Below are 26,389 nucleotides of genomic sequence, written 5' to 3' on the forward strand. Positions count from 1 at the left end.
GGAAATGTTGGAAACGAATTCAATTTTGTTGACAGGGCCATTACGAAGTAGCTATAAATATGCATGAGATAAGCGCTAATTTTCTGGGAACAAGTTTTTTTTACGATACGTATTTCTTCAAAACCATGGCTTACAACGACCGCAATAATTTCATTTGCGTCGACACAGTTATCAAAATATCTCCCAAAGAACAGTAAGTAAATATTATATTAAAAAGTATTGTAATAGTATATTTAATAAACAATCTGAGAGATTTGATTTTTATTTATTGCCTCTTTTCATTGTATTCAAAGTTAATAGGCACCAGGCTTTTTTACACGATCGATCGTAACACAACTGCCAAGCTCAGCAGAAACGAGCTGGCAAATTTGATAGAAAATCCCAATTGAAAATCGAACAGTAATTCGTTTGCAGTGCTATTCCAAGAAATTCTTTTTAGAATCCATTTTCACAACTCCGAAACTGTATTCCGTATTATTGTATATTTTTCAATTATATGGGTATACTAACAGCGCGTGTGTACATAGTCTTATATTATGTTAAATGTATTCAAAGCCAGTGAGGCATGAAAACGAAACTATGTCGCAGGAATATTGCCAATTAGAAGTAAATTATATACAAATTAATTTAATAATTCATTGCCCGATATCTTAATAAAACGAAATTCACACCGATTTTAATTTCCTTATTTTTGTCAAAAACTAATAATCTACTTTCGCATATACAAATTTACATATTTATTGTTATTTTTAAAATGACGAATAAAATATGTAAAAAAACTATCGCCAAAATCTCTCCCATCGTTGAATTGAAACATGCATCGTACATATTCGTACTTTCTATACGCGTAATAATAAAAAATGTCAACATTTTCAACGGAAAACTTAATTTCATCACGATTAAAACTCGTTACAAATGGTTGTCTGACCCCCGCTGCGCCCGTCACGAATACCGCAAAAGAGAAAAAGACTCAAACACAACGCGCAAATTTTTCATAACGCGAACATGAAAATATAGCATTAATTTAACCTCTCTCATATACCAACGACATGATAACGCTATTGAACTAATTATGCACGCTTAGTCCTAGAATGTTAAAGCTTTAAAACCCTACAAAGCGTGTCATAAAAATTAATTCGTGGATGTTTTATTAAATTTAATAACAAAGAAAATTATACAACAGATTATACGGTCTCCGTGGAAGTCGTTGTTAGGAGAAAATCCGGCTAGTAATCGGGGTCGGCACCTGAGCTGGTGGTTGTTGGACGCGCTAATTCGCAAAGCGCAATATAAATTACAGCCTCTAAACAATGACGGCAACTTGCTCTGTTACCGAATTATACAGAAGCACACTAATGTACTCGCTAAAAGGATTCAACCGAAATGCGAATCATTTCAGACCGTCTTGAACGTGCTGCAAAATGAGCTGCTTAATTATTTTGTACGTATGGAGAAGATAATAATGCGGTCTGATAAAATAATTACGCGTGTTTATTTACAATGTTTGCAATTTAGTATAGGCACGTACGTTTGTATATTATGATCATAATCAGTGTTTTAATTAAATGTATCGTCTCTTCGTTTTAATTTATTTAACTAACATTCAGAATGACATTTTGAGGAAAAACTCATTAAAACTACGGATACTCCAAAAGACGCCAGACTGGTGAGTCAGGCAGTTAATTATTTTTCTCGGGCCGTGATTTGCAAAATTCAACTCGCTCTCTTTAAGACGATGACACGGTTCATCGGTTAAACGAAGCCCACAATAACAAGCATAATAAACTAAGTTTCAGCAGAAAATACCCTGGTACGGTCTCATCTGCTAAAAAAAACTTCCGGTAAAAGAAGTTTTTAAATATAAAGTGCAGGAATTTTTACACTTCGAGTAAATATTGTGATGGAAATGGAGGATAGCTTGAAAATCATGGCCTTAATGATTTCGAAATGAAATTCAAATTGGCCGTATGTGGAATGAAGTCTCTCGTGAAAATGACAATAATGGTGTAACACACGTCTGAAATTAATCAGCACCCGTCATTGATCAAATTACGTTGACGCCAAGAGCGGTAACTGGCCCATGAATCAAATAGCTCGTGAATGGCTCGTGAAATGTTTGAAATGAATTTTATATGAATACGTAGATACGTAGATATACGTTATTGGCACGGAAGCAGGCTATTTAAATGCGTGACCCGTCATTAGGCACGCGGCCCGAGGTCCCGGTCCGCCCGAGTACGCACTTGATGGCTTCGCATAATCGACCTGTTAACGTTTCCCCGTGCCAACCTCCTGCTTTTCCCCATTTATTTTTATCACCTATATAGATTTCGTGACCGCACCCTTGGACAAACAGGAGAAACTTTTTCTTACTTAATCCGGTAAAGAGTCTTATTGAGACCCGATTTAACCCACGGAATAAGCGATTTTTAATGTAAAGCCCGTGGTTACACTGTCTTAGAGATTGGTAATAGTAATGGTACATTAGAATTCTTGAAAACTTTTATGATCTGTATATGAAATGCTTTTTTATTTATACTTACGTATCCCAGAAGTTGTTTCTTACCTAAAACAAATAAGAGTAATCATTAGCGAGGTTATAATGGAAGAAGAATATAGAAAAATAATTATACAATAAATAAATAATTTGATCATGTAAAACCATTACGAACGTAATACTATGAAATGTGGGAAAACCCTTCCTAAAAACATGTAAAATAACACCTGAGTGGGGGATGGGAACAATTTACGGCATATTGTATATGTTCCAACGGGTTGGTAAACATTGTACGCTATCATAGTCGGCCTTTACGAAATATAAAATTGAAAACGCCCAGTCATAAGAGGTGCTGAGGCAAATTAATTCAGTTCTTTGAACAAAGTTGTTTTCAAAATGTTCTCTACCCCTCCACTACCTTTATACTAAAGATCTCAGCTTATCCAACTAACAACACCTACGTTTTATAAGAACAATGAACAAAGAAGATATTGTTTTTCCTAGAACACGGACAGAGCATAGCACAATAAAGTCATATTATTATTTGTATGGTCTCATTGTTGCGTAGTCACGAGCACATTGGCGCACGCTACACCTGTCGGCGGCATTTGCCACCAGGGACCTCACTTCAAACTATTCCTTTGTATTTCCACCGCGTAACAAGTTTATTTCATTTTACTCTTCATCCTCTACAGTCTAACCGAATAGAATGAATCTTTTTCCCAACAACACGGGAAAAGCCTAAAAATAAAGAACAACACTTTCCGTGTTGCACGTTACAATGAGATTACTACGTCAACTTTCGCAAAGTTCAGAGCACAGCTGTGCCGTATAACGTATTACATAAAGTGCATTATGAAAACAAAAATGTATTTTTTTGTGGAAAAATCCCGTGAACCGAATGATTAGCAGCAACGAAGAGAAAGAACACCATCAAAAAGTAATATTAAAACTGCCTGAGGCTTGTAAAATGTCAGTCCCAATAAAAGTTAATAAAAGCGCATACTTACGTAAACAGAAAATATATATTTTTGTTTAACCTTCTTTAGTGAACAAAGATTTCCTTTTTAGAAAGAAATCATAAAGTGCTTTTATTATTGTTTTAATGAAGCGTTTTTAATGTATAAAATGCATTCATTTTATTCATTCATTTTATGTTATAGAGATTAACCCCTTTCACATTCATAAGATGGAAATAAACAAAACAAGGTGTCCTGAAAAGCTGAAAGGATTACGCTAGACTTAAGAAGGTTAGAGGCGGTAAACATGGAGTCACTAAGATCACGCACACATCTACCTCAGCGTATTTGTAACACGAGATTTACGTAGCGGAAAATGTACGAGAAACAAACTCCACATATCTGATGCTCTCATTTCTGTCATTATTACAGTAAAAATAAGGAATACGGGAACAACCAAAATACGACGCAAAAACTTTCGTTCTCATGGTAAAATTTAATATGCGTGCCTAAAAGTTCAACACATTATGTATGTTAGTAGTGTATGTTCATATTATTCATATAGTTCATACATTCAAAGACGTTTAAAAATGTACACAATGTTCGACCTGACCACTCATATACGGCACGAGTGTTCCTAATGTCGCAACTGCAGTGTAAATCCAATACGTAATGGGTACTAAACCTTTAAAATACTATATTTCCAACACTTACAGCTATCATATTATTTATGGTTTTTAGTGGCAATAAACCTTTGCTATTATACTGAGTATTTCTTACAATAAGCGAATCGCTTCGGAGTCTTACAGCCGTTACGCCTAATAATAACTACACGTATTCTCGTACAGAGTAAAATGAAAAAACAAGGCAGAAAAATCTTAAATGCGATGCGCGAATGTTATATTTGCGACAATAAGTAATCATAAAGACGGTATTTCATATACGTGAAGTGGCTTGGTGTTACGAGTGTGGAACGTGAGCTGAAAGAACCGCGACAGCGTTTATTGGAACACCTGCTTACTTGGGATATTATGAGTTTTAAACGTTCAAACAGAAACTCGTGACTGGAAATCTAGGCTGCTAGAACAACATCTTGTCAGAAAACTTGACAAGTAAAAGGATAGTATACGTAAGTATAGTACGTTTACCCATACATTTATTTCTCGAAGATAATTCTATATGACTACTGACTACATCTATTTGAAGTACAAAATATGTTATGTTGTCTAGAGTGTTTTCGTTTGTATAGTTTTTATTACATTGAATATCGTAGAGATTTTTGTAAACACATCTATATGTAGGCATTCCACGAAGTATTCGTAGTAAACACACTTATAGTCAAGTACACCAAATATTTTTAAGCTGACAAGACTAGTTTCCAATCAAATAAATGTAGACTTATGTCTACGTACTAAATTCTTATCACTATGTATTTTTTTTTCTAGAATAAGAAAATACAACGCACACAAACCATTAAAGCAAAAAAGTCAACCATGTAATAGGTACGTAGTTTTAAATTAAAGAAAACCTAAAAACTTTTTCGAAGAAAGAACTATTTCGAGTGCGGCAGTCCTTTCTCTTGAAAAATTAAGGTCGACTCAGTGATTTGCCGTTTTTAACACAGAACTGATTTTCATTCGGCCCCAAGGGAATGCTCGGTGACAGGGTTGGTACCCTTAGAATATTAATAAAAATATGATTTGTATTCACAGATGCTACTTTATGTTTATGGGTAGACTCAATCGGAAGGTCTGGCCAGATCATAAATCGGTACAGGGCAATATTAGAGCATCGCTGGCGGTCGTGAAATAGCATTGCCAGCCATGTCGCACATTGCCTAACTCGCTCATAACGAGCAAAGATCATAAATTCTAAAGCGATGCAGGGGCATTCACCGAAAGTTACTATGTGATTGGAACATCTAAAGCTTATTTATGAGATTATGGTATGTTTACATTAATTGTTTTTGGTAATCATGTGCCTACATTTGTTTAGGTCACTCTCATATTATAGAGCCTGTGTGCGTGAGCCATACTTTTGTGGCACAGACTCGCCAGTAGCTTCTTTCTTTTCATTTTACTAACATATAAAGTACGACTGTCTGAATACTTCATAATTGTAAAAAATGATATCAAAGTTTAAAATCATATTTTTTATATTAGTTTGTCAATAAAATACTATTCATAATGCTAGCAGAATTCACGTTATACGGTTATTTTACTGTAAAAATATAGATACCGAATATATATTTCAGTAGTGAACTGGAAATAGCGGGCATAGATCAAAAATTCAAATTAGATTTATTGATTTACTTTTAACCCCATTTATATGGCTTACAAACATATATCACACTAGATTTCCGCCCGCGGCTTCGCCCGCGTTTGCAAAGGAAAATCCGCATAGTTCCCGTTCCCGTGGGATTTCCGGGATAAAAACTATCCTATGTGTTAATCCAAGTTACCCTCTATATGTGTGCTAAATTTCATTGTAATCGGTTCAGTAGTTTTTACGTGAAAGAGTAACAAACATCCATACATCCATACATCCTTACAAACTTTCGCCTTTACAATATATATATATATTAGATATTAGATGTATGCATGCAACCTTTATTTGGACGTTAAAACAATTTAATTTTATATGCATAGTTACTTCAAACAGATTAATCCTATCAAAACTATGAACATTCTGAAACGGAAGGAAAAATTAATAAAGGGGCCATCAAAAGATAATAAGTTTCACATTTTACAGAACAATATCTAAAAACTGAATTAACAACGTCGCATTTGGCTCTTCGCAGAGAGAGCTTGCGTGCCAAGAGCCACCGTGATCCAGATTAAGAGCGTTACCGTATTGATTTAGTTTCAATTAAGTATGATACTGCTGTTGTAGTTTTGAATTTATATTCATATTAATTAAGTGTAAAACTCATTGTAATGTTACGTAACGTTGTTATGATTGGAAAAATAAATAAAAAAGCAAAAAATGTGTATCTGTTAAAAATAAAGTTATATTTATATATGTGCAAAACTAGATTTCCGCCCGCGGCTTCGCCCGCGTTTTCAAAGGAAAACCCGCATAGTTCCCGTTCCCGAGGGATTTCCGGGATAAAACCTATCCTGTGTGATAATCCAAGTTACCCTCTATATGTGTGCTAAATTTCATTGTAATCGGTTCAGTAGTTTTTACGTGAAAGAGTAACAAACATCCATACATCCATACATCCATACAAACTTTCGCCTTTATAATAGTATATTAAGATTATATTATATCATATTATATCGAAATTGTAAAAATGACCCTTAGTAATTGTTATGTTTTTAATGTAGCCAAACACAATCTGATTTAATAATAAATAATAATCTAATTTTTTTCTTCTTATTGTTAACATAATATTATGTACATGTATTCACTAATTTAAAAACTAGGTGTGAATTAAAATAATATACATCCGACATCAAAATGGCAAAAGATTCTAGATTTAATAAAACTAATACGTCGACGAAACCCACAAAATTAATTAGTTACATACTTTTACTGAGCAGCCTTTAATAGAATTCGTAGTAATTACGTTACATAACGTTTGTATATTTATATAGCTGATCTATTTTTATGAAAACCCCACGGGAAATCTATCCTATCATGAGGTACAATTCTTTATTTGACTTACTATATTCCTTGCTTTGTCGAGATATGTTATTATTTCTTGATACTGACATTTACTTCTCAATTATTACAAGCAGCATTTATGCTTAAACAATGCAAAACGTTATGAATAAGCGATGCAATGTACAATAGGTATACAGGCTTAATATCGTAGTACAAAGCAACCCAGATGTTAAAGAACTCATTCAATCGCCATCATTTATACCTCTCCTTAATTGACATGTCTAATTTATCTAACTAACATGCGTCTACTTTATTAATGTGTTGCGGGATCGCTGCCATTCGCTGCCGTTCTGCGCAAATATTCACTGACAGTCTAGATTCGAGAAAGCACTTTCATTTGGTCAATTTCATTAGTGAAAGAGATTTCACGAAAAAACTTAATTAGCCTTTTAAACGCAACGGTTTGTTTAATTTTTCCTGGCGAGTTTTTGTTCTTTTAGATTAAATATGTATACTAAGATTACAAGCGGTAAATTTATTTAGAGGAAAGTTAATTAATTTAGACATTATAGAAAAAAGTTAATTAACGTAATATAATGCAAACGTAGTTTTTAAAACATTATTTCTAATTATAGTCTTCAACTCAAAATACGTTAACTGAAAATGTAATACTTAATTAAAATTATTTTACTCGAATTCATAAACGTTAAATAATTTCTTAGGGCTCGAGTCATCCTTAAGCGTGAAAACTGTGTACCGGCAAGAAACTTATAATTATTGCTCTAGGTCATAAGCGACTGCAAGGTACGTTAATTATCTACGAAGCTCGGATATACATTTCTCTCATTGACCTGATTTTTATACACACACCGTCTCTTTAACATTCTGCGAGTTGAAATTCTTAGACGATGGTAACAGTTTAACGTATACATTGAAACGTTTATAAAACGTGAGCGGCGCGGTAAAAGTGCAATTTACGGTCCATGCTCGCATTGTACTGAAACAATTTCAAGTTGCACTATATCGGTCGAGTAGTGGTGGGTATTACGCGAGTGTACGTGAGTAGGATCTGCTAGCGGAATGGCAAATTGAAGACGGTCGAGTGTCCTATATATTTCAACACCTGCTGCAGTAGGCAGTCGACTGTGAAATTCGATGAAATTAACTGATTTTTATCTACGATATTGAAAACTTCGCGAGAAAAATTATATTAAACTCGCCGGATTTAATTATTGAGAAATCGTAGAATTGTGGATCGTGAATAAAGTTTCATTAAACATGAATAGCTTTTATTCCTCGCGGAAGGATAACCTATATCCGTTTTATTAATTTAAAATATATTTCTATTTCTTTTTAACGTTTTACTGTTATAAAATCAGAGTCACTGAAGCTAATTCAATACTGTAGGTATATAAATTATTGAGTATTCAGTTGAGCAGCTTGCACCTTTATATTATTAACTACCTTTCGAATTCTTCAAGAGTATAAGGTATATTCTTTTTCTCAGATAATAATATAAGTATCTATATTATCTACGGAGATTTAATGTAAATTATTTTATCTACCACTTACAATATAATAGTTGGGATCACCAAGCCATCATGTTATAATATATACCAGTAACATAGCTCTTAATCAATCTGTAAGGAAACTTTTGCGTTCAAAATTGACACAACCCACCGCTAATAATTATATAAGCCCGAGATTATATTATGCAATTAAAATTAATAATTCACACAAAGTCGGGAAGTACTTTTTCAGGTTCCTTAAAACAGTTTCCTTAAAACCAAATTTTCTGATCCAACAAAATTATGTTTTATTTTATGAGTTAAATATTATATGATCCCTGCTTTAGTGAATGTCTGAATCGAGTCGAGCGGACGTAATTCTCTTAATGAAACCATTCAAAACGTATAAAATGAACATAATATCATAATATAATTTTAACCGACTGTCCTAGTTTACTTCTTGTATGAATCTATAAACAATTTATAAAAATAACCTTTTTTATTTCAATCCTTTACATAGGCAGAAATACTTGTTTAGATTTATTTCTATATCGAAACATGGAATTATGAAAACAATATTTACAAGTTATAAATGTACTAACTGGCAATTGATAGGTATAACACAGGTGAGACCATGTTGTTGTCGATAAAACAGCACAATGAATTGCTTTCACAGCTAAACCAATCCTGAACCAGTAATGTACTTCGGTGTTCATGCGCTCTGCAAATACAACTGGGAGAACTTGTCCCCGAATGGTTTAACAATAATAAAACTTTCCATCAAAGGAGCGATTCGAATAATATAAATTTTATACCGACTACGCGATATAATTTCAAGATGACTCAACTGAGACACATTTAAGAAACTTTTCTATTTACGCTATGAGAGAACGGTTTAATCAAATAAAGCAATGCTTGGGATAAATTTATTTTCATATAACCAAATATACAAAACGAGAGATTTAAAAGCGAATCCATAAATAAGATACGAACTTTCTAGACCATATATCAAAACATATTATAGAGTACAGAATACAGAAAACCGGAAAATAGAGGAAGGCGGCACATAACCGAACTGTAAAAAGAGAACTTAAAGCGCACCAACTGGACTTTATTGCAAGTTACTTTAGCTTGAATATCAATTGAAATAAGCAAACAAAAATATTATAAAAAAACATATCAGCAGATTGTTGCATTGAAAAAATCAATAAGAATATTTTTTTTTGGCTGCTAATAAAAATCAGTAAAATACTCGTCCTGAAATGGTCTCGGACTTATTTTTACTACGAAGTTTTATGTGTAACTAAGAATAATCGTTACCTACTTTCCCGTCTCACAAAAACCATTATCGACACGACTGAGTAATCACCATTTACATTTTTAATAATTAAATAAGCCTTGAAACTTCGAGCATTACCCAACCTTTTTTGGGTATTACGACGTCGCAAAAATCTATACGAACAAGAAAACGACATAATATTTTACAGGATAAATAGATTGTTCATAACTTTGGAGCAGTAAAATACATGTTATACCTAATATAAATTATAAACCCACTTCAAATACTGGTGTTTCATTTAAACGAACATTTCTGTTTACTAAGGTTTATATATACCTATATATTTGTTACGCTCAAACTTATCATCTTTCTATGAAACTATAATAATATGTGGATAATGTGGATGTAAGAAGTTAAGTTTTTTTTATTATTTTCATAGAGTTTTAGGGTTTGTAAATAATATGAATATGAACAAGATAAGCAGATCATCTTTAAATAAAATATACATAATAATAAGAATCTTCGGAGACCGAGAGTCAGTAAAAGTGCTATTTGATAATAAATTAGCCGTTAATAAGATTACTTTATAACATGTATTTATTGTTTATTTATTTATTTAACAATTTTATGTACCATTACAAATTTTACAATCATATAATATTTACAAAAAAAAGGAAACATTCACAGCACATAAGGCAACCTTATCGCTTATCAGCGATCTCTTCCAGGCTGCCCAAGGTAAAGGATAAAGATTGATATACAATGAATGGGTACACGGGTGGCAATGAAAATAAAGATAAAAGAGAGTAAATAAAATACATATTATATGAATAATAAAAGAAGATATAATACATACTATTATTTTGAAGGAAAAGCTAAATCAGATAAATGTTTATTTAAAAGAGTTTTAAAGGAACTTTTCGAGGAAGCTCGTCTTACAGCTATAGGCAAAGAATTCCAAAGTCTGATAGCGGTTATTACAAAGGATTTACCAAGGAAACTAGTGTGGTGAGAAGGAAAGCTAAGGAGAAGGTTATCAGCGGAACGAAGAGTATAAACACCTGGATCTAGGTGTTATTTTTTAGCACATTTCAGCACATTTTCCGCCCCTTGTTCTACGTTTTAGATTCGTCTTTACAATAATATTTAGCAAAAAGAACACCATAAAAAGAATTTATATCTACTAGATTTTTACTTTTCACAACAAAAACAAGTAAAATATATTTATGATTTCCTTATACCCATTATAAATACACGGCCTGCGCCTGATAGAAAAACAAAAATACGCAATTTATTTTCCCAGATATTCCAATATGAGTTCATTACAAAGAAAGGAAACCATTGTGTATTTATGTCTCCAGGGCAAGTATCATGTGTATTGAATACATCTGTTAGGGTTACAAAGGGCCACTGTTTTTACTTCGGTAAGTATTATCAATCATACCATTTCGCGTGACATAAGTGGACCCTCCTTATACGAGCTCAAACTTCCATTACTCACGAGACCACGCCCAATTCTGATTCCTTCTGCCGTTCCCACAGTAACCTTGTAACCGTTTCGTACGAATATCATTAGAGATATTTCCTAAAAGAAATGATAAAAGTAATGAATATTCTTCTCGATGCTATCACGTAACGCCCGGAAAATTAACCGAGTCGACACGACACGACACTGACAATGATAATGCCTTCCACCATTCGTCTCGAAATGAACGTAATTACTCCAAAAGTATGTTAAAGACGAATAATACAAACAACACAAAGATGCTTTTTATATGAGAAATTAAATACACAGAAAAACACATTGTTAATTGAAGTACTTAGGCAAGTATTAAATTCTTCATTCACAATTGCGTAAATAAGAATGTTGTCTTAACAGAAAGGGCAGAGTAATTTTGTCGTTAACACTGTTGTCACAAATTAATTGTTATTAGCGTTTTTAATTAGCGTCCCTTATTGAACTGTCAGTCGGAAAGAGGCGAACGATCGACCCGTACATCGGACGGTATTCTGTTTAATTAAACTTGCAGCCCGTTGATAGCTCTCACCATTTTTTACTGAATATTGAAAATAATTACAGGATACAAATCAAAACAATATCAAACTATAAAAAATAATTTCATTTACATTTACGAGGATACAAAAAAACTCATTCATGCCAGGAATGGTGTTAGGTGATTTTTATGTAACAAAGGCGGATGGATCGTGGATGTTATAGCGCCTATAAACCCTCTTGTCGAGCTGGCGTTTTAAGAAAATTCCGCTCTTCTGAACAGTTATTTGTCACTTTTAACGCCTTCAGAGGCTTATAAATTACCGGAATTCATTTAGTGAATGGCCGCTGTAATGACACCTAAAATCCTTTACAAAGGATCAAACAAGAAGAATGAGACTGCTATTTTGAACAACACTAAATCGCTTGTAAAAGCTTGTTTGCTGTTTTATTTTGCCAATAATTTATTCGCAATATCCAACAAGATGAAAGTAAAAATTCAACCGGATAAAGCTACATGGAAATGGAAGTCAAAAGGTAAAAAATCTGTTTGAAACGCTTGCGGCGAGCCGGCTCCGGTTAAGCTTAAGCAGCAAACAGCAATATTTAGTAGTTTGTGACAGTAATCCTCAGCAAGCAGTGCACTCGGCCGCGTCCTCATCGCAAATTCTCGAGGGCACTGCGTTAAATATAGGCCACCAAGTTCCCGCCGACCACGGGAATATTGCTTTGTCACTTGGCGACATCGTGCTTCCCTAAGCCCAAGTAATTGGAAATAGTTGAAATAGAAGACTTGGAGAAACATAGCTCCATTTTACAATTGTGATTTCGTTTAACAATGCGCTACTCTACCACTCTTTAGGGGATTACGTAATTATGCATAAGTATTTAATTTTATTGAATGTAATATGAAGTAAATTTGTGTTATACAATTGAATAATGAACGCTTTCTATTTCCGCAAAACAGCCTACTCAGAGATTTATCCCTATAAAATGAGAAAACAAAACCAATTATAGAAGTCAGCCAAATACTTTACCAAAGAAACAATCTGGCCCCTAACTTACTCAGCTTTGTTATCTAGATATTTGAGACTAAGATCTGATAAACTTTCAAAATGGAACGGTTATAATATAACCTATACTGGTGGCGGTTTCACAGAATTATAATAATCTAACTATAAAATTAACATATGTATGCAATTTTGATTTGTGATATAAAAAAATGCACATTTCTCTTAATCTATATTTGTTAAACTTAACGGTGTTAACGATTTGATCATAAAATTTTCATTATAAGAATTTTAAGAGGGTCGCGATAAAAGAAATAACAAGACAATGCAGTAGGATATAAAACGAAACAAAAACCGTAATAGACATTTTAATGACTTGCTGACATCTATCTCATTCAGTCAATTAGACAAGTCGTAAACAGGCTGAAACGTGAGTAGAATAAAAGTCACAAAATCATTGAATGGAAAGCCGACGCAGTAAAATAAAATTATATACAGAGACTTCATAGTTCCCTATTAACCATGAGTCAAAGTAACGTAAAAGTCAAAGTATAAAATAAAGAAGACAATGAAATTATAGATCAAAGTCATCTTAATCTGGAGGTTATATGAAAATATCAAATAATGTTAATGAAAAAACAATAATTTCACTTTAATTTAATATAATATATATATATATTAATCCTCCAAACCAATATCAATATCTGATACTTCGTTGAATCACTTAACGAGGCCGAGGGAGCTCTTAGTAATGCATCAACTATTAGAATTGTAATTAGGATAACGTGGGAGTATTGATTACATTGCAGAATTTATATTCAATGAATACGGATATTACTGATGATTACAAACATTAAAATAAAACCATGAATTTTATCTCTTAAGTGTTCATGTAGAGTTTTAAACCCACTGAAAAGATTTTATTCGCCTTAATTCTGTATAATAGCAGAAGGGAGACTAGTTTGAGTTTTATTTCCTACTTTCCGACTAAAATGGTTACTATTATCCTCTATTTCTCATCAGTATGCGAAACGCGCCCGAACGCGCTCCTGGTCACAAATGTGCTGCAATATGCTGAAATGGTACGTGGCTTTTAGGCCCAACATGACGCATAACTAACCCGACGACAAATTATTCGCAAATAAAGAGAGACGCATGTCTGATGTAGCAAGCTAGCTATAACTATCCATCATATATACCACGTTAAACACCCTCCGGATATAATATACGCATGTACCTCATACAATACAACTGTAAATTAGTGTTCACAAACAATTACGTGTAATAAATAATCAATTGTAAAATAATCAATATAGAGGTACACCGTACACATCGAACATGAACGGACGCACGGTCGGTGTTTGTATTCGCAGCTATAAACAAAGATAACGGGTATGGATTTTACGATCGGAAAGTAGTTAGTTGGCATTTTATTGAGTCGTATAGATTCATGGTATTCATGATGCATCAAGGAAATTGTATACTGCGGGGAGCTAAGTAAGCGTTGAGCTGATTCAAAGCTTGCTATTGTGCACGTGAGACAGATACAAGGATGAGGAGCTTAGTCGGATTATGCCAGAGGCGGCGGTTTATTATACCGCTACTTGATTTACGATGACGCGATACCGTAGAACGTCGCCGGCTCGCCTCTCTAATAGGAGGTAGCCTAAGGCGAACAATTTATACTGTCACTAGCACCGATATAATCAATTCTCCAAAGTGTCGAAAATCGTACGAAATATTACTCGCTCGTTTAACTGTCAACATTTGCGTCGATGAGGGTCATACAGTTAAATAACGCTCACAGAAATTCAACGCACTAGGTGTTCGTCGTCTTATGACGCTGACTAAAGGAAAAATGGACATTAAAATGCGGGTCGCAAAGTGATTAAGCCTGAGGCCGGTGCGTTCCTGACAGCTTGTAACTCCAAGGCCTTTCGTCGGCGTTTAAGCTTTATATATATATACTTACATTTTAGAAAGGTTTTCCCTCTTGTTGACAGCCCCCGACCTCTATAAATGTCTACCTATTCTATTTTACCTTCACTTCAACACATTACGTTTATAAAGGTGGGATTTTAATATAAAAATACAATCAATAAAATTCCGGGACCCATTTATATCTATTTTATTATAAAATAAAATAAGGTAAGGATTATTGTAGCTCCGTAGCACCATCGATAACATAAAATTATGGTCAGATAAAACTTATGTACCTAATAATATAATAACTAAACATGTTAATATAAAATTTATAGAGTAACTAAAAGTGCTTATTCATTTTAATCTATTTAATTTCAATTAACTCCAATTATATATCATTGGCGTAGCCAAACTTGTTTATATTTGAATAAACTTAATCTAAATCAGGAACTTCGAAAATAATATTAAAGTTGTTCCATTGTTGGACTTACCTGAATTTGGTTGGTTGTCTGAATTCGGTCGCGCCGAGGGAGCCCCGTCGCGCGCCTCTACCTCCAGCGCGTAGGCGCCCTGCTTCTCCCTGTCGAACACCACCTTTGTGAAGATCTCCCCAGTCTGCATGCTGATTTCGAAGAAGTCCTTGCCTTCGTTCCTCGGGGAATCCACGATGTAGTAGTACACCTGACACAACAAAGATTATCATGAATCTCCATCCCGTATACATATTCGACTCAAGCTACCGCTGTACAACTCCCGAGAGATTAAAACAGAAATATAAAGATATGAAGCTTTTATTGTGAAATTGGTAAATGTGTTGCATGTGCTACAATAAACTTATTAGCACGAAATCATAACTGTAATACAGACTCGTACAGAAACGTAATAAATTCCGATACAGATCATCAAATAATTCTTAATTACGGAATATTAATATATTTATTGCTAGCTGATCACGCCGGTGTATATAGGTAGATACAGTATTAATCTTACTAAACAATGGAATGTACTAAATCTAATAAACATGCCCATGTAATTCCAATTACGGCAAAACCGACGTGTACCATCAATATTAGCTACTATGTCAGTGCGGAGGCGAATGAAAATTAAATATTCAAAATCCTTTGAGATACCGCACATGGAGTAGATATGTATAGTGCATTCGGTAAATATATAAGCAAATCTGGTTTTGAGTAAGGCGCTTAAGGGGATTTAAATACGTTCAGATCTTTGTGAATTCTTTTGGAATCGCGTTGAAGTCGTTTAATCAATTCCAACCCATCTTTGGAATTATCCTTACATTCTGATGTTGGAATTTCTCGACCATTTGAATATTCTGGTCATTGAAAGATATCTTTATTTTTATTTGATAATAACTTAAAATATCGGTTATGCAGATGTAATCGAATTATACCGGAAGATTTTATACATATTTTGTCTAAAGAACACGTCTTTCCTCAAAAAGAATTTTCGTCCATAATCTCGTTTACGATCTTTACAAAAAGGTAGCTTTTATAGAGCAATCTGGGCTTATAGTGGTTATCAGACGGAGTGCGGGGCTTATGCAATCCAATCCATTGATTGCTACGATATTTGGGTGCAGATAGTTGAACGTACGTATTGATTGTTCATACTACGGCAACTTCAGGTTTTACCCTGCGAGCTTATTGAGATCCTTTACCGAATATACCATTTAATAAATAATTACACTACTAACAAATAATGAATCATAATATTAATAAAAACCTAATAAAGGTAAAGGCACATATGATATTAGTATGTATAGTATGTATGTATAAACTATATCATAATATACTTCTACATATATGTCTTTTCTCTAGGTAGAGTTATTTTCAACAAAATATATTATTTTTGCCGTTTCGTTCTTCCGTACCTACAGGCCACATATTATACGGTGATTTGTGGTAAGTGTTGGGAGTTTTAATAATGTAGAATAAGTTTAAAGGATGACCGTATTTTCTTATTGTATTAATACGATTGTGGTTACGTATAGATCTAATCAAAGTGGAAACAAACTGTCAATCATCTATTAATTATCGAAGGTACCCAATGGACAAAAATATCAGTTTACGGAACAGCTTCTATAGTTTTTCAATAACAATATTAATAATAGAGATGGATGTATGGACTTTGAATAAATATATAAACTTTGTGGAAACCAGGATTCGCTTCATTGATGTACGCCGAAAATAAACTCAAGTAAAATGTTATTGTAAACTTGCGAACTATTTTATTGAATGGTTATTCTGCATGCATTTAAATTATTCATAAGTTATACTTGAGCAAATATTATCTCAGCATGCGATGTGCTAGATTTTAATAACTTCATCAGGAATTTAAAAACCAAGATCATGATTTTCAAAACACACAAGTTTTTTCTGAAATTAGAAGCACCCACTTATTTTCCAATAATCTTTGTATATCATACGTAAGAATATCATCATACAACTTAATCCAAAGCCAAAGGCAAACGTCATGAATTTCTTATGTACGATATTAGATAAATTGTTTTCACCAATAGTAGTAGACTTACATTAGAAAGATTAAGCCCAGTTCCGCGACTTGATCATAAAAATACTGGTAATATATTTAACTTCATTTTCATACCTTAATTTTAATTGACTAAGACAGATCCGCTAACAGAACACATCCAGAAGTAATATAGGTTCGTTTACTCTTATTTATTAGACACTAGCTTTCCGCCCGCGGCTTCGCCCGCGTTTTCAAAAAAAAACCCGCATAGTTCCCGTTCCCGTGGGATTTCCGGGATAAAACCTAGCCTATGTCACTCAGAAATGATGTAGCTTTCCAACAGTGAAAGAATTTTTCAAATCTGCCAAGTAGTTTCGGAGCCTATTCAATTCATACAAACAAACAAACAAACAAAAAATCAAACCTTTCCTCTTTATAATATTTATTATATTATTATTAGACAAAACACAACGATTATGTTTAAAGATGGCGAAAAAAATAACTTAATGAGAGCTTTTTTTATTATGTATCTTCAAAGCTATTTTTATTTGAAAATTTTCCGGTCTCTGTTGAACCCCGGGCGGACGCTAGTAAAATTATTTGTAATTTATATTTTAATTTTTCGTTATTGGGTAATTTATATTTTTCGTTGTATTTTCCTATTTCCAATTAGAAAAATATATCAAGTAAGAAATGAAAAGGTACAACTATTTTTATCAATGAATTATTCGATCTTTTAAATAAATTGGAGTTCTACTGTATAGAAATAAGAAGAAGAATAAAAGCGGTAACTGAAGTTCTACTTCAAAGTATATAGGTCGACCTGAAAATTATTATATATGTATTTCTATCTACACTAATATTATAAAGCGGAAAACTTTGTTTGTTTGGTTGTAATGAATAGGCTCATAAACTACTGGACCGATTTTAAAAATTCTTTCACCATTCGAAAGCTATATTATCCACGAGTAATATAGGATAGGTTTTATCCCGGAAATTCCACGGGAACGGGAACTATGCGAGTTTTTCTTTGAAACCGCGGGCGGAGCCGCCGGCGGAAATCTAGTATTCTATAATGTCAATCAGGAATCGGTGCTTCATAAAGATATATGTTTTTCTTTCTTCTACTATGTACTAAAATATATTTATAGAATTAGAGGATTTCTTTTTCGGGGAAAAGTAATTGCCACGCCCAAAAATATCTCAGCCACACTGATCACAGAATAATATGTTTATCACACACTTTTCTTTTCATGTGTGTACATATTATGTTGCAATAGAAGCGATTTCCCGTAAGATTGTGTCCTAGAAGTAGTTGTAAGAAAGGCATACTAGTTCTAACTAGGGAAAACTAGAAGATACTATAATATTTTTCCGAGAAATAATTTTACTTCTCTATTTACTTATCTTTGTTATTATATATCATATCTTTTTTATTCCTTTCATCAAAATAAAAAAATAGGTAGCGAATAGCGATGCAAGCAGGGACGAGCAAGTAGGGTTTATATTATCTGAACAACACCAAGAGCCGAACGAGCTCCGCGTGGGTGCAGCTGCCGGCTAATACCACAATTGACTAGGGCGTTTCCATGTCAAACAGAAATCAATGTCGACCAAAATAAAAGCTCATCGTTCCACAACACTATGTTTAAATTAATATTGAAAAAATTTCAATTAATTTTATGTAATTTGATTATTATTGACAAAAAATCGGTTCTAATAGTGCTATTTATTATTCCAGTTTAAATTTATCTTTACAAAAAATTAATATTTATTTGTAAGTTTTGTATATGATCGATATTATAGAGCTCAATTTCCGAATATGATACATGATAAGTGGATAAGAATTACTCAGTAAATCACATAAAAGAATGTGTGGTGTTGTGGAAAAGAGTTATCCCGCCAAATCATGCATTAGATAACACTTTGCGGTTCGGACACCGAATCTGTAGATTGCACGAAAAAGATTGTATGAAAATAAATTGTTGGAAATTTTCCCTTGTTTGTTTTGCTTGTGAAATACCATCCAACTAAAAATCGCTACTTTACTACGTCATTTACGAGGGCAAGTAGAAAAGATACGACACATCAAAATGTACAAATCACCGATTTTCAGAGCTCTCGAGATAATTTTAAATCTTTAGATCATACAACCTACAACCCGGAATTATTTAAATAAATGCTGCAAAGCAAAACCCATTAAATAGAAATAACTAACCTGGTTATTAGGAAAAGTCCCGTCTTTGTCTATAGCGTTGACTTGTGTGACCTTGGTTCCTATAGGCTCGCCTTCCAGCACAGTCTCCTGTTCTCTCTCCGTGAAGAGCGGGATCTCGTCGTTGACGTCTTCCAGCATGATGTAAACCGTGGCTTCTGAAGCTAGCTGCTGGGCTCCGTTGTTCTATTATCATAGAAACAATAAATGTAATTATTTGTCCTAAAAATGTACGCTATGTAAAGGATATAAATAATTTATCTCAAACTTTTTATAAATAGGTTACTTATATTTGAAAGGGAATTTTCCCCCTTTTCAAATATTTAATTGAAAAGGGGAAAGTGTGACAAAACGGATATCTTTCAATGACCAAGCAATTTTTACCTCAACTCGAATCGTAAGATTGTATTCTTTAATGCTTTCGTAGTCCAGGGGATGATTCACTTTAATGTCAGCCCACGTGAATCCGTTATCAGCTCTTTGTTGTAAGTAGAAAGTATGAAATTTGTTCGTCTGAGCCGTCGAGCCGGGCATCAAGCGATAGAACACGGTCGGGTTGTTTTCAATGCCAGAGCTAAAAACATACGACACAATAAAGTACCTATATCTGATGAAACCATACCAAGGGTTTATCTAACACAATACGACATTCAATGCGAACTGAATAAAATAAGATCAGTTATGGACATGACAATGCCTTACAAAGAAAATGTAATTTAATAAGAATAGATGAAATAATATGAGGCTAAAACTTTCTTTTTAATCAAACTTGATGATTTATTACTCCAAATAAAAAAAAATCTAATGTCACTAATTTATAATGATATTACTCAGGGAAGCAAAAACGGTACCATATTATTATGGGTACAAAATAAATACAATATGCAAATACATTATACATTCGTTATTATAATTTATGGTATTATTATCACCGCCAGAAAATCTTTTTTTTATATCTTTTATTTTCTGGCGGTATGATTTAGCAATAGTAATATTTTGGTATTTTATTAATACATCTAACTAGTTAGTTCTTTATTCTTATTGCAACCTAACAAAATAGTTTTATTGTTAGGATTAATTGTGGGTGAAATTAATAAAATAACTAGCTCATATTTTTTTAAACAACAATAGTAGATATTTGTATCTCATTTTGATGATTAAGTTTGGAAATGGTTTTAGTCATCAGATTTGCAGTCATATATTATACAAGGTATCCCGGCGCCAGTGTACTTAGCTTAATAGAATTTATAGTATTTCATATGCTGATTATAAATTAACAAAAAATGCGTTACCTTGTAAATGTATTATTACAATTATTTTTTTAGGAAGTTTATTATCTCGCGAGTTATATTGCAAACCAGGGGTGTTTATAGTCCTACGGGGTCATGTAAACTCCTAACTGGCAATCCGCCCACCTTCGACTCCCGCTCGCGCATCTAGGTTGTTTATGTTTTCATAGACACAATGCCCACATTCATCCCCATACCGCATATAAGGATATGAATTTATTAAAAATCGAAATAAAAATGTTGGCCTCGTAAGTTTTTTTTACAATCTACGTTTGCGTAGTTCTATTAAACAAAGTACATCGGTGACGGGACTCCCTGTATAGCAAATTTTATATTTGCATGTTGTATTTTTTAAATACCATACATCGAAACAATGATTGCATACTCTGTGCGTAGTAGTAGAAGTAACCATTAATAAAGTATATAACTACTAGTACCCACAGATGCAAGTAACTTACCTTACCTTTATTTATTCGTTCTCAATTTTGTCATTAATTTAATAGTATTTATGCAAGAGTAAATAATTTTGGAAACAACTAATTGAAAACGAATAAAGTTGTAGTTAAAAGTAAAATAAAAGGTTTAGTCATGTGATTTAGTATTGGTTTCGTCTTAAATTATCATGTAAGTTGAAAATGTGGTTTAGGATGAACAGATAGACAATAGAAGTGAACCATGGGCCAACACTGTGTGGATTATGCACTATGATATGCAATGCATTGACACTGTAGGTAATATTGACGAAATCGCTGGGTAAGTTTCTTATAAATAAAAATATTATTACTTCAAATCACTTTTTGAAATAATTTAATATGTTTTGATTTCAAATTTTATTTTTAACTGACAATGATCTAAGGTTTTCACAAAAAAAAAAACAATTAAACTTTTACTCCATCTAAGTTATTTTTTATTAATTTTTTCAATATTTTTGATTTGGTGATTATATTCAGAATATAACGAAAAAAAAAAATAAAAAAAAATCAATCATGAACTAGAAACTTTACTCTGCAATACAGTTTCATTACGACTCAAATGCAGTAAATTACCAGCCTACATGCAATTACACTGAACACAGATGACTAAAATACCTACCGATAAATGTTCAAAAATATCTAATCGAGTCATAATCTTTTGCAAACTAAAGATATTTTTGAGCACATTTCAATCCCCATTCCATGTAAGCAGTGAGCCCGCTAAGTAATGCACGCTGGTGTACAGAAAGTTTCACAAGTGATCGTGGAAATGCATATAAAATTTACGGACATCGAACATTACACGGTTATCAAGTCACCAATTATGTGAGGCGAATGAAAAATATATTGAATACGGTCGTGCGCGTATCTCGTGCTTCCAAAACCTGCACCTGCCGTCAAAATCGAATGCATAACCGAACAAGGTGCAGAGAGTATACGTATTCGATGTTGATAGTTGCGGAGCAGGCAGGCAGAAGAGCGAGAAGGCGCGGCGGCCACACTGCGTGCAAGGGGGGCTGCGTGCGGTGCCCGTGCCGAACAGTTAGACACGCACCTTGCTTTAACGGACACCACTTTGGCACCGACGGGCAAATTCTCTCGAATGTAGATGGGGCCGTACACTGTGTGGTCCCACACGGGGGGATTGTTCGCGCGATCCACTACGTCTATCTGGACCTCCACGGTTCTGGACAAGGGCGGGAAGCCCTTGTCTTGAGCCATAGCCTCCAACTTGTATGTCTCTCGCTATTGGGGAAAGAGTCGATGGAAACAGACAAAACCACGTCGTTAGTAGTGTTAAGGAGTGGAAGGGCGGCGGGCCCGCGGGCCCGCTGCGCCTTATACCAACCTGGCTTTCACACTGGTCACTACGGTACCCACTGTGACATTCTCTTTGATGTGAACGGGGCCATACGTGGACATGTCGTCCCAGATGGGAGGTTTATTGTTCCTGTCTACCACGTCTAATTCAACGTCCACGTCTGCGGAGGAGGGCGGGTCGCCTCTGTCGGAGGCGCGCACGCGAAGTCGATACCTGTCCCGCTACAGATACACGGGTCAGAGGTCAGCGGGGACAAATAAAAATAAAACAACTCAAATATAAACACATAAGTAGTTCTTGCTAATAAACAATTAAATTAAAAGAAATAAATAAAAAAACATCCACTTTCACGATTGATTACTTATTGCTTTTTTTTTTAATTAGGTAAGTAAATTAACTTTTTCATACAATCATCGTTCATACATTCATGAAGCCAAACTAAAATAAGAGTAGAAATAACTAGATTTAACTAACAAGTAGAAATCCTCTCGCGACGTCTTCTTCCACGCATAGGTCTCGTTCGTGCTAGCTTACGTAACAATGCTTATTAGCCAATGTAAGAGGGTGCAAGAAAATAAATCGGAAAAATATAATGTTTACCGTATTATACAATTTCCGGTCTGTACAATAGGGAAAAAGACAAACTGTACATTAATAATACTTTTTACAATAAATCAACTAAACTAATCGAAAAAAAATTAAAAAAACTTAACAAAAAGCAGGCAATGCATGCGGCTCTGCATACAAGACATGGCGGAAAGGTCAGGTTGTCATAAGAAGGTTTGGTGACCTCGTAACGACTACAATAAAACGACACTCATTGTAATGAATATATTACAAACGGTGGACGTTACGGTATACTGTACAAATTTTGCTTTTGAAAACGTTGCCCCTTTCACAGAAGAAATAATGTCACAACTGGTCAGATGGCCAAATTGCCCGAGGGCGATCTGGCCATCTCAGTTAAATCTAACATTAAAATAAGTCATATAATACACTGGAATCCTGTAAAAAATTCAATATTATGGTGAATATACTAAAGTTATAGTGGGTACATAGCATGAGAGTCGTCTAGCGCGCCAAAAAGTTTCTAGCAGGTTCGAACTGCCGCTATAGGGTATGCATTACTGTGTCGGACATTAGTAACAAAACATGTACATACATACAATAATGATAGGTATGTTTAAAAGCGTAAGCTTCCCAAATCAATCGGTTAATTATTAAAACTATAATTCAAAACTAGTCAGTGCGAAATATACAGAAGTGCTCTTACAGAAACTGTACATGTTTTAGAACTAAACACAGGTTTATGGTGAAATATTTACAGCAGTTTTTACGGTCAAAGATATTATACACAAGTCGTATTTATCGATAAGATAGTTAATGCAAGATGGTGGTGCGGAAATAAATCTTAACGAAGATTGAGTGCTGAGCCGGCGCTGGCGGCAAATGAAAGTAATTGTGCTGCAAGAGGAACAAGCGCCGCCGGCCGCGCCTCGCCGCCCGCCTACTTCAATGGACAACTACTCCTCATAGCCAGGATTTACTCTTCTCCACAGCAATTTACAGCAGCGTATAATTTAGAACTATTTACATGTAAAAACTTAAATTAGGTGCCAATTGAATCCTAGGGCTTTAGGTAGCACTCATCCACCAAATATAGTAAAGTTGACCCTTTCATCCGTCGTTCTCGCCACAAATCCACACTTTTCGTTCGATCGTGAAATATACTTACGTCCAGAGGTTTCTTTAAAACGATCCATCCTGATTCAGGTTGGATTTCAAAGTATTCTATGTCTGCTGGGTTATAAGGAGCGCTTAAAGTATAAACGATAGCTCCGTTGTTATCAGCATCTTCATCAGATGCCGACACTCGTAAAATATTTGTGCCTATACTGGCATCCTGTTTTACATTCTCCACGTATTTCTGCAATATAATATAGTTAATAAATTTTCTAATGTATAACCGACTATAAAGTGCAATAAAGCATTGTGATTACTAAAGTACTAAACATGCAATATCTTTTTACAATTGCTTACTTGTCGGTCGAATAGTGGTGGGTTATCATTCACATCTGTGATTTCAACAGTAAATGAGCAGACACCTTCCAGGGAAGGATCTCCTTGATCGGTAGCTTTCACAGTGACAGAAACAAATTTTCCATCATCCCCTTCTCGATCAAACACCTTGTTGGTGGATACTTCACCAGTTTCTTCATCGACTGTGAACTTTGTACCCTTTTGATTAGGCTGTTGCACTATAGAATACTTTACTTGACCATTAACACCTTTGTCTTCGTCGGTAGCATGTACTTTTATTACTGGACTGCCGTTTGGAGCGCCTTCTTCTACTTTTGGAAAGTACGTTGGACAATCTTTGAAGATGGGTTTATTATCGTTAACGTCTGTTATAAAAACAACGACCACGGCTGTAGATGTATGTATAGTTGCATCCCCATTAACGCAACAAGCCCCGTCGTCCATAGCCGTTACGTTTAACTCGTACTTATCCCTATCTAATGATATGGCTTTATTGTGCAATCGTATGACACCTGTTATTTCCTCAATTACGAATTGTCCAGAACTTGTACCGCCACCGACAAAACCGAAGCGAACATTATCTCCGTCCTTATCAGAAGCAACCACTGTAGTTACTAAAGTATTCGGGCCCGCATTTTCATCCACGTTAGGTGTGTATACTTGCTGTGAAAATTTTGGTTCTTCGTCGTTTTTATTTTTCGTATAGACTCTGACGGTTGCAGTTCCCGTTTTTGCTGGTTCACCCTTATCCTTGGCAGTTACAACAAATTCATAATATGCATTGTTGTTATCGGCGTCCAACTGTTTGTTGTTTGTGATTATGCCATTCGAATCAACGCTGAAGTGATCATCTGTAAAATAATTTTTTACTATTATTATTTGGTTATGATAACCTAATGCTCTATGTCTTAGGAGCAATAATTCTACATAATATATACCTATATATATATAACATAAAACAAACACTAACAATAATGAATTGATATTTTATTTGCAAGACATGTGAATATTAAACCCCAAAAAAATTGGATTATTATTTCATTATGTCCAACTTTAACGCCATCTATTGTAAGGTTTTAGGTGCGGTAACCATGGCGCAACTACAAATTAATATGAAGTTGCCCGTTCATGTTCACACTAGGTGGCGCTACTCGTATAAGAATGTTAGAATTCAGTTTACAGTTTGAGAATACGATTTAACCAATATTTTAATACTATGTAATATTTTTAAAATAAACATAGAACACCCCATCCCTGTATTATTGTCAAAAAAAACACCTATGTTTTATGAATTAAACACAACTATTGCTGTGATTCATGCAGAATTTAGATATGTAAATATTATGTATATATATGTAAAAGTTAATTTATAACAATTAACAGCAAGCCAATTATAACAATCATTTTCTTGGCAAGGAACCTAAGGCAAGGAAAGATAAACTTTAACATTTATAAAAAAACTCATAAATCGTACCTGAAACTAAATATTCGATCTCTGCGTTCTTTCCGGAGTCAGCGTCCATTGCTTTCACTTTGAGGATGCTGGTTCCAAGCGGGATGTCTTCATCAACATTATGGGCTTGGTAGTCGGGCAGCTCAAACTTTGGCGCGTTGTCATTCACATCCGTGACTCGGATTGTTAACTGAAATTGTAATAAGGATACTTTAACTTCTGTTCGAATACTGTAAGGACTTTTATTTTACTGTTAACGAGTAATTATTCCCTGAATAGGATAACAAGATAATTCCTTTGAGCTTTTGCACAATTGATTGACAATTACGC

The 26,389-nt window shown here is 34.2% G+C and overlaps 1 protein-coding gene across 1 annotated transcript in view; it reads right to left on the reverse strand.

Annotated features, from left to right (window-relative positions):
• CadN (neural cadherin) overlaps window positions 1–26,389 on the reverse strand; it is a 233,454-nt gene that overhangs the window by 164,029 nt on the left and 43,036 nt on the right. Inside the window, exons 6-12 of the mRNA XM_090113293.1 lie at window positions 26,081–26,249; window positions 24,607–25,457; window positions 24,302–24,493; window positions 22,594–22,787; window positions 19,868–20,057; window positions 19,487–19,669; window positions 15,270–15,459 (exon numbers count right to left, since the gene is read on the reverse strand). Of these exons, the coding sequence (XP_089969419.1) occupies window positions 15,270–15,459; window positions 19,487–19,669; window positions 19,868–20,057; window positions 22,594–22,787; window positions 24,302–24,493; window positions 24,607–25,457; window positions 26,081–26,249 (1,969 nt within the window). The remainder of the gene's footprint in view (window positions 1–15,269; window positions 15,460–19,486; window positions 19,670–19,867; window positions 20,058–22,593; window positions 22,788–24,301; window positions 24,494–24,606; window positions 25,458–26,080; window positions 26,250–26,389) is intronic.

This window comes from Colias eurytheme, chromosome 2, assembly GCF_061535395.1.
Source record: "Colias eurytheme isolate Ceu_HAF_F1 chromosome 2, ilColEury1 Martin Lab GWU primary, whole genome shotgun sequence".
NCBI classification, from domain to species: domain Eukaryota; kingdom Metazoa; phylum Arthropoda; class Insecta; order Lepidoptera; family Pieridae; genus Colias; species Colias eurytheme.